This window comes from Leptidea sinapis, chromosome 38 (assembly GCF_905404315.1).
Source record: "Leptidea sinapis chromosome 38, ilLepSina1.1, whole genome shotgun sequence".
Lineage (NCBI taxonomy): Eukaryota > Metazoa > Arthropoda > Insecta > Lepidoptera > Pieridae > Leptidea > Leptidea sinapis.
In genome coordinates, this window is record NC_066302.1 from 7,927,778 (window position 1) to 7,937,727 (window position 9,950).

Genomic DNA, 9,950 nt, shown 5'->3' on the forward strand with positions numbered 1-9,950 from the left:
TCATAAACAGAGGCGTCTGCTTATTCAATTAGGATCACAATCCATCGACGTAGTTGACATAGCGATATATAGCGATTCTGCACGGACGCACACCAAGAAAGGGAAGATATTAGTAGGATGGTATATCCCATAACTTGAATTAATACCATTATTTTATTAATAATATTTTATTTTTACATAACAGCCATTCATCTAAACAATTAATGTTTTTAAAATGATAACCCTAGGAGGGTTATCATTTTAAATATTATAAAATTGTTTATGTTTGCGAGAGCGACGATATCTTAAGTCAATTTCCTAATGTGCAAATATTGGGGTTGAGCAGGTCATCAACGGTAAAGTAGATCCTGTGGATGAAGCCACAACTTGAGAGTTGAACAAACCATACAAGATTTTATGACGATACGTCACTCGAACGGTTGGCTCAGTTAGAAAGAAACGAGAGAAAATAGAACGCGAGAGGTCGCGGGTTCGAGTCCCGCATCGTTCATAAAATTTTCTTTTCAGGTTTATTTGTGAAGCTTTTCATCTTTTAGCCGCTCAAGTTCCACTTTATCTGTTTCCCGCTAACAAAAAAAAGGTTTTCTTAAATTATGTGTTCCTCTGTAAAATCACACGCATAAATTGTAATTAGTTATCTCAGTGTTGTAATTATTGATCTACTAGATATTTTGTTTTAAGTACATTAAATGGATAATGAAAACTGTCCCTTCTATTAAACACTGTAGTAATGCACAAGTATTGATATATTTAGGTATATCTATCTACCATCATGGTATTTGTCAACTAGTCCTGTTTTCAGAGAAAGTTGTCCGCTAGAATACATTTAAATACAATCATAAAACAATTGTTTGTTCAAAGTTACCAGGCCGTTTATGACGAATGATTTTATCAAGCCCGACCTGAATTCTGACAAACAATAAAATAACTGTTCAATGCATGAGGTTTGCAAAACATTGGTCGTTATTGTCGTCCTTTGTTTTGTTGTTTATTACTTGCTCTGCACTAGTTCATGGGGCGGAAATGCAATTGCTGACCCTATTTCTAATCTAATCAGCCGTTATGATAAACATACTCGAGTGCTTAAGTAAGCATGTAAACGAAAGTTCTAGATATTATTATTTAGTCTCTCACTTAGATTATCTATTTTTATTTTAGGACCTTATTTATATATATGACAATAAGGGACGAAACCAGCAGGTCGTTCACCTGATGGTAATTGATACGCCCTGTTCAGTTCAATGCAGCAATTAGCGGCAGCTCAGGATTCTTGAAAAATCCAAAAAGTCTGTGCAGCAGTACTATTATTACGCTAGTCACCTTGAGACATAAGATGATAAGTCTCATTTGCCCAGTAATTTCACTAGCTACGGCGCCCGAAACACAAAAATGGTTACAAATTACTTCTTCACGGGAAAAAATAATCTAGCCGGCATCCTGTGCAAAGGAACCTCCCACTGGTAAATAAATATCTATCTAAGTATATAGATATTTTTCTCGTATTATTATAGCATATGGACCCTAATCTAAATTAAAATAGGGTCAATGCAAAAATCGATTCTTAAATGAAATTTACAGTTCACAATATTAACCCACTGTTTACGATTAGTGGCTAGGTTTTAATGGTTTTTGTTCACGAGACAACTTAGATTTTCAAATTAAAATTAGGCATGTACTCCGGTGAGTCAGCGCCCCTAAAGACAACCCTTTATTTTTTCTTAAGTTTGTCCAGAACAGCATCAGCCCCGCTAATCTAGTGATATTTGACATCTAATGATAAGTTTTTCTTCTCAGCAGATTCAATAATAGTGCAATGAAAACTTGTTTATATATATCAGTTTCTACCTATTCGTTGGTGTTGCTATTGATGTCAATCATATCCAGCTCAATATTGGTGTTCTTATTTACTTAATGACGTCTCTCCTGATTCTTTCAAATATTTTTTAGATGGCGATATATGACGTTATGTTCGTAAATAAGTGAAAATCTAATTAGGTGCACAATTTGCACCAAAAATTCTTTCGATAAAAGAAAACGGTTTTATTTTACAGGATTCGTTGTGTACAATGTATCTCACAAAGGACCTGGAGTGAACTCTGAGTGCGTTGTGCAGCTGTTTGACAGGAATGGGTCACAAGTGGCTGGATCACAGGATTGCGCTGGGTTACTTGAGATTGGTAACGCTAACTTCTGGTGGCCATACCTGATGCACCCAGACTCGGGCTATTTGTACACTTTCAAAGTAAGTTAAGTACCTATGTTAGAAATGAGAAAAGATTGGAGAGGAAATATAAATTATAGTTAAAAAATAAACCCTATCAACATTATTTTGAAATCATGTCGAATTTTAAAATTCTTTCTGTGGCATTAGTGCAAGAAACATCATTTATATAAAACTAGCTGACCCAGCAAACGTTGTATTGCCGATATTAAAATCGCGATACAAAAGTAACTGTTGATCGTAGATGGCTGAAAATTTGAAGTTGTATGTATTTTTTAAGGCTGACTCATAATCAAACAAATTTAAAAAAAATGTCATCAAAATTAAAAAAGAAAATTTCGTGTGGACCACCCTTAACATTTAGGGGTATGAAAAATAGATGTTGGCCGATTCTCAGACCTACTCAATATGCTCACAAAATTTCATGAGAATCGGACAAGCCGTTTCGGAGTAGTACGGGAACGAACATTGTGACACGAGAATTTTATATATAAGAAGATATTGTTTTATTGTAAAATAAGACCTAAGTTTTACCTATGGTCATTTCCTAAGGCTAGTCATTATCTACGGCCGTGACATTATCATTTATCTTTCTCTCTTATTATATTTCTGCCTAATTTGCCATTAAAAAAAACATTTGTATATTGTAAATTTTGAAACAGTCTAAAGATTCTAATATAAATTATTTAAATAATCTAGGCATCACTGATCAGTCCTCTCGGTGACCTCATCGACACCTATAGTTTGAAGATTGGTATTAGAACGGTCACATGGACCAACACAACGGTCTACATAAACGATAAGCCCATTTACTTGAGAGGCTTTGGCATGCACGAAGATTCTGACGTAAGTATTTCTAAGTTAGTGTCTCACATCAGATTAGTACGAATGTTGTTGTAAACGTCTTGAAACACATATTATAAAAAGAGAAAACACACAAATTAAAATGATAAGAAAAAGGATTCAAATTTATATCAAAGATCAAGAGATGACAAGAGGATGAGAACCAATCTAAATACACAAATACTTAGTTCTGCCTGTTTTTTGTGTATTAACGTCTCACGCCCTAGCAAACAACATTAACATTATTAATACTTCTTGATCTTTTCATATAAATAACCTAAATTTAATTACGAAGCAGTAAGGATAATAAACGATATTGCCTATTTCAGCTGAGGGGCAAAGGTTGGGATCCAGTTCTGTGGGTCAAGAACTTCAACCTGATAAGGTGGGTCGGAGCGAATGTCTTCCGGACATCACATTATCCATACGCAGAAGAAATATATCAGTTGGCTGACGAATACGGCATCATGGTCATAGACGAATGTCCTAGCGGAGATACTGAGTAAGTTTATTTTATCAAGTTATTATGTTTAGCATTAAATCAGTAACCACTATCAGAAAGGCGTTATATAAGTATATCAGTATTTTTTTATGAAAATAAGGGACGAGACGAGTAGTGTGAATTGGCTAATTGTAAAGATGCTTGTGTACGTGGCGTGGCATCTTGATTCTCGATGGCATCGTTCAAATTTTGTAACTTAAACGCATCGTCTTATTTTACATTGAAATTAATAAAATACAAAATACAACTTACTTACTGATGATATGTGATCCCAGTGTCTTTCTTTTTCTTATAGTATTATATTTACAAAGTTTTAATATGCAACCCGGCATTTTAGTTTCAATTTTTAGCAAAGTTTAACAGAACATGTGGCACGTCAACGTCACACAATGTTCGAGGCTGGCTGGAGTACGCCTACTTGTGCGTACCGTACTTTGCGACTACGCCTGCGGTATCTAGCTGTAGCGCAGCGGATACAAATCCTTAATCTCAGTATTGTCCCTTTCTATTAATATAATTACGTCTTATTCTAGTAAAATAACTGTCTTTCACATGTTTTCATAAAATATTTGACATTTTTGTATGTAATTTGAAATTCAAAATTTTCGTAAAATATATACCAATTGTAAACAATCTTAATTTGAATATCTTTTAAATCATATCTGAATAACTCTCTTGGTTCCATTTTATAGCTTTGTTCTGCAGTTCCTCTCCAACCATGTACTACCTTTTTCCTATTTACATTTTCTATTGGTACAGAAACTGGTACTTATTTCTGCTTCCAACAAAAGTTACTCTTAAATTTAGTTTTCCTTGAATTCAGTTCTAGGCTTTTGGCCTTTATTTTTCCTGTCCAGGTCTCTCAGCATGTGCTCAAGTATATATAGGGCCTTCTTCAACAAAGAAGATGTCTGAAAACGTAAGTAGTTAAGGTATGATTCATTTATATTTATGAACCCCAGCCATCCTTTTTATTCAAGCATAACTGAGAACAGTTTTGGCGACAGTGGGTTGTCTAAGTCCTCGCCAATTAGAGAATTGTGGGCCTGCTGATCTTAGTATTTAGTCAAGCTTTTGATTTCTTGTTATACTTATATTGTTGATCGACACTTCATCTACTCCTTGTTGTCTCCGACCTTACTCCTTAAAGGTATGGTTAGTATTTTCAATAACCAATGAAGGCCAGCTATATTAGGTATTTGAAAAAGGCTATTACCTACTAGACTAAAACAATGTTTTAAAACATTATAATTTTCCATAATTAGTTTAACAGTATGGATGGTGAACGAACATCTTGAGGTTCCATCTGAGACCAGCTTGTTCTGTTAGCTGGTTTTCATCAAAAATGTATTACTTTGACACTAAGCTGATTGGCCTTTGATTTCCAGTGCCGTTTTTAATTGCCTCAATTTATTATACAAATTATTTCAAAAATGAAATGCTCAAAACAATTCAACTTTTTATTACAGTATATTTTCGGACACTTTGCTAGAAAAGCACAAGCAGTCACTAACAGAGCTGATACGCCGTGACAAGAACCACCCCAGTGTCATCATGTGGTCCATCTCCAATGAGCCTAGATCGAGCAACTTTAAGGCGGATGCTTATTTCGGGTATAGTAATATATTTCATAATTACTGCGCCTACTACTCTTCTCACTCCTGTGAGTAAGTTTCTACGCTTTTGACTACTAATATAAATGGTACAACCTACAATCTTTTTTACCAATGCAATCCATTACAAACAGATTGTTTTCAGGAAAGTTGTGAAGCACGTCAAATCGATGGATCTGTCCCGGCCAGTCACAATCGCAATTTCACAGACGTATATTAGTGACCGATCGGTAATTATTCAAGTCTTTTTTACTACTTATTCCGACTTTACGACCGGACTGCAAATTATTAACTTATCTTGGAAAATCCCACTCCTTAAAATAGTCATAATACAGAGGTACATTCAAATTATTTTCATGTTGGCGGATATAAAAAAGCAATACTTTTCAGGGCCAACATCTGGATGTGATCTGCTTCAACCGGTACAACGGTTGGTACATCAACACGGGCTCGCTCGACAATATTGCCAGCAACGTGGTCAATGAGGCGACCGCCTGGCATAAAAGATTCAATAAACCTGTTATAATGACTGAATATGGCGCTGACACTATCGCGGGATTGCATTTGGTAACATATCAATATTTCACTACAAAGCATCCCGTCCCGGATATCTCTTTAAAAATAACAAATTGTTTAAATAATAACACAATAAAAAGTTATAACAGATATAATTCATATTAAAGTCACCCAACAAAAACCATGTGAAGTTTATCCGTGGGGACGAGATTGTTCTTAAATACCTACTTACATAATCTTATATTAATTTGTTTACTTAAATACTCTACTAACATAATACCATATTGGTATATACTAATTCGAAATTTTTATTGGATAATATTACTTTAAAAATAGTATTTTCCAATACCTAGTGTTTCCCTTTTGGTATTTCTCTATATTTTCTGAACATTTCACTAACAAACCATTAAGTATGCCTGGCATATTATGACATCAAGACTTACCCACTTTTAAACTTACTATTATTATTAAACCTATATATTTATGTATTTTCCTTATTCTATTTCGACATTAATGTATTGTTAATTTTGTTGTTGTATTTCTTTCTAGATTCCAGCGTATGTTTGGTCGGAAGAATACCAAGTCGCTTTAATGTCAGAACACTTCAAGGCATTCGATCGTTTACGCAAAACTGGATTCTTTGTTGGTGAATTCATTTGGAACTTTGCTGACTTCAAAACAACGCAAAGTAAGTTCATAGCACATGATCGAATTTGGTACAGCCTGTCTGTTAGCCAACCATATTCGATGGTAGGTAGCATTGTTCATGGCACAAAAGTCACATTTACAGCTGCGTGATCCTGTATGCTTCTAACCTTTATCGAATTTCTAGGGGATCTTTTTTTTTAATACAAAACTATAAAACGAATTTCTTTCGTTAGATTCGATTTTATTATTAATAAAAGGTTCTATAACCAGGGTGGTTTTGACGGGGCCATTCAAACTGTGCGAACTACCGCCTAGCCAGTAGACAACTACTTGGCAACAACTTATTCGTACGCCAGAAGAATGGCTCGCCTGAGCTATCTACACTGTGCATAGTTCGCGATGTAGAGTTAATGTGTTTCAAATAAAAAACAGTAATAAGGTAGCTGGAAGACGGCCACTGCTGGACAAAGGCCTCCCGTAAAGATCTCCATGACGATCTGTCCTTTGCTGCCCTCATCCAACCTATTCTTGACCAGATCATCGGTTCATCTTGTGGACCTAACAACACTGAGTCTTCCGTATGTCATCACTGGCAACACTGGTTAGAACAAACCCTAGTCTTTAGACACTGGTGTTTGGGACGAGATTTTACGGAGGTTTCCGAATATCTTCTCGTCCCAAATACCCAGTGTCTAGCTACTTATTGTACAGTAATTATTGTAAGCCTGCTAATTCGCTATTTACCAACAGCAATAACACGAGTTGGTGGAAACAAGAAGGGTATATTCACAAGGGAAAGACAGCCTAAAGCTTCAGCGCATCATCTGCGAGCGAGGTACCTAGACCTTGCCGCAGCAGACTCGGGCGCACCTCCGCCGGAAGTCTCCCTCTACATCAGCGATCATAAACAAGCCGCGCACGAGGAGCTATAGTGTAGCCTGAAACACACTGACTGACTACTTATAGCTTAAGCACATCATCAAATTTGATACAGCCGAACCATCGGACGCGTTCTGTTAGCGGACCATATTCGATGGTATATCGCATTGTACATGGCACAGGTCCGAGTACGATGCCCGACCAATTGGTGCGAGGCGCCCACCGGACCGTCCGATGGTCCGGCCGTACCAAATACGACCATGCGCTTAGGCTATACCAACCAAGAAATTTGTGGTGTTGATTGCATTTATATTTTTTCCAAGTAGGTATGGACTATGGACTGCTATGACCAATGTTAAAACAGATACCCTTCGATAACACAATCACAATTGTAGATAAGAAATTGTGATAAATCTTAATTTTAATAATATCTCTTGGATGTACTTGTTATGAGTACAATGATGAGCATTTATCATCTTTTTGTTAAATAAATTACCCCACCAATGTGTTACGTATTAATAGGATAAGATTTCTTTCATATACCTATATATTTTTAAAGTACATATTGTATTCACAGTAATATTGGCCTAAGGCTATATACTACTAGCTTTATGTTTCAAATAATACTAAAATAACAAACTTTCCGTCCTCTGGATCCGTCCCTGATTGACGAAAAGATAGTTACGATAAAGTTAAATGTTACTCTAGGTATAGTATTATACCTAGACCTACATCAACAGTGACCATACTAAATATTGTATGATATGTTCAGTTTATTAAATCTTTAGTATTATTGTGTGTAATTAGAACTAGCTAGATTAGCAACACTGCAATCAAATGTTCTTAATGTTTTCAACTTAATATAATAAGTCTAAAACCCAATGTATGACCTCTATTAACACATATCAATTTGTAAAGAGATCAGACATTTAAATATTTATTACTCGACTCAAGTTTTGACATCATGCTTCTCTATTCCTAGGAATTGCGTAATAACTTAAAAATAATATTATGTAATTAAGTATTTGTGAACAGTAAAAAAATAAAAGTACAAAATATTACTCTTTAATAAAGTTGTTTTATTTCTGTCAAAACCATCATTGAAAATAAGAACAACTTAAGTGCTCACCAAAATATTTTTATAGGTAGGTTACAAAGTACTGTACAAGGAGTTCTTATCCGAATATAAGAACTCATTGTACTATGGTTAGCCGTCAAGCGTCAGTGGCACACCGTTGGATCCATTGAACATGAAAATAAAAACACAATAATAATAACATTAAAAAATATTTCATAAAATGCAATTATAACGTAAACACTATCCCCCTTATTCATAATGGTCCGCTAACTTTAATCAGCCGCTAAGGAGTATTTTTTCTCATTCTGACTTAGGTCATTCTATTGACCTAAGTCAGAATGAGACAGAGTGAGAATTAGCAATGCTTTAAGTTAGCAGACTATTATGAATAAGGGGGTATGTAGTGTAACATCGTATAATGTTCCGTTATGATCGCTTTCGGTCAAACGTGACCAAATGTCCCATCCCTGTCGAGTAAATGTAAGATATCACCAACTATGTCACCGATACACAGATTCATTGCCATTAATTCGCCAGTGGTCTTCCATCGCTTGAGCCTGGCTGTATCATGCGAATACTATGCAATGCATCACATGACATCACATGCTGTTCTGCACTACGCATTGCAGCACACTCGGTCCTGTATATTACCAAAATTCATTTAAAAGTACATATGTAAACATCATTATTAAAGTTTCTCTCATGCTCAGCATCATGGGACTTGATACTCGTCACTTTCGGAAAACTCAGAAGTTATGACATGTCTTAAGACAATAGCATTAGCTTAACGCATTAGTAAATTTACTAATACGATTTACAGAAAATAAAATCACAAAATTGCAACTCCCTTTAATCACTAACGCAAAAGCTAAGTCTTAAATATTGACGGTAACTTGAACTTATTTTCACAAAAATAAATTTCATATAAATTCAGACACTTAATTCAATTTATACATATTGAAGGTGGCGAAAAATATTTTCTCACTATCTGTGTATATCTGGCTTTGTAAACAGTACCTATGAACTTCAAAAATAACATCGAATAATCCGTAACTTCAAGTCTTACCAAATTAAGTAAACTAGAATCCTTTACACCTATCCCAAGAAAACTGCAAGAGTATTTGACCACCTTCGTATATTCTACAGGCAAATTTATGACGACCCAGAGAGGCCAGTACCGTACGACAGCCCGAGCACGAAAAATAATTTTACATCACAATGTAATCAAACGATGAAATATGATTTAATTTTATACTAAAATTATTAATATTCTTATTCTCGTTTTTTTATTTTTATTTTTGTAACTCCTACGGGCTTTATACGGCAAACATGAATTGCTCTCTGTTTGCAGAAGTTTTTGCGTGAAGATGTAATAAACACACACACACACACAGACAAGCGTTCCTATTTATTATATTAGTAGGATTTTTCCTACTAATACTATAATAATAGAGTCAAATTATTAAGCTATATTATTGCAAAGTTTCATTAAAATCCATTTTACTAGTTTGTGCGTGAAGACGTAACAAACATACACACAAACTCACAAATTTTCGCATTATTTATTTAACTATTCACCACAAAGAAATTTATTACATAAATATCAAAAAGAAAACCAAATACCAATCAATGTAATTTATTATATAAATA

At 34.8% G+C, this 9,950-nt stretch overlaps 1 protein-coding gene across 2 annotated transcripts in view; it reads left to right on the forward strand.

Moving 5' to 3' along the window:
* LOC126975938 (beta-glucuronidase) overlaps nucleotides 1–8,295 on the forward strand; it is a 58,964-nt gene extending 50,669 nt beyond the window's left edge. For both annotated transcript variants that reach the window (XM_050824055.1, XM_050824056.1), the window contains exons 6-13: nucleotides 2,052–2,242; nucleotides 2,921–3,067; nucleotides 3,394–3,566; nucleotides 5,036–5,179; nucleotides 5,325–5,409; nucleotides 5,570–5,746; nucleotides 6,245–6,383; nucleotides 7,094–8,295. In XM_050824055.1, the coding sequence (XP_050680012.1) occupies nucleotides 2,052–2,242; nucleotides 2,921–3,067; nucleotides 3,394–3,566; nucleotides 5,036–5,179; nucleotides 5,325–5,409; nucleotides 5,570–5,746; nucleotides 6,245–6,383; nucleotides 7,094–7,275 (1,238 nt within the window). In that variant the 3' untranslated portion in view covers nucleotides 7,276–8,295. The remainder of the gene's footprint in view (nucleotides 1–2,051; nucleotides 2,243–2,920; nucleotides 3,068–3,393; nucleotides 3,567–5,035; nucleotides 5,180–5,324; nucleotides 5,410–5,569; nucleotides 5,747–6,244; nucleotides 6,384–7,093) is intronic.
* The last annotated feature ends 1,655 nt before the right edge of the window (nucleotides 8,296–9,950 follow it).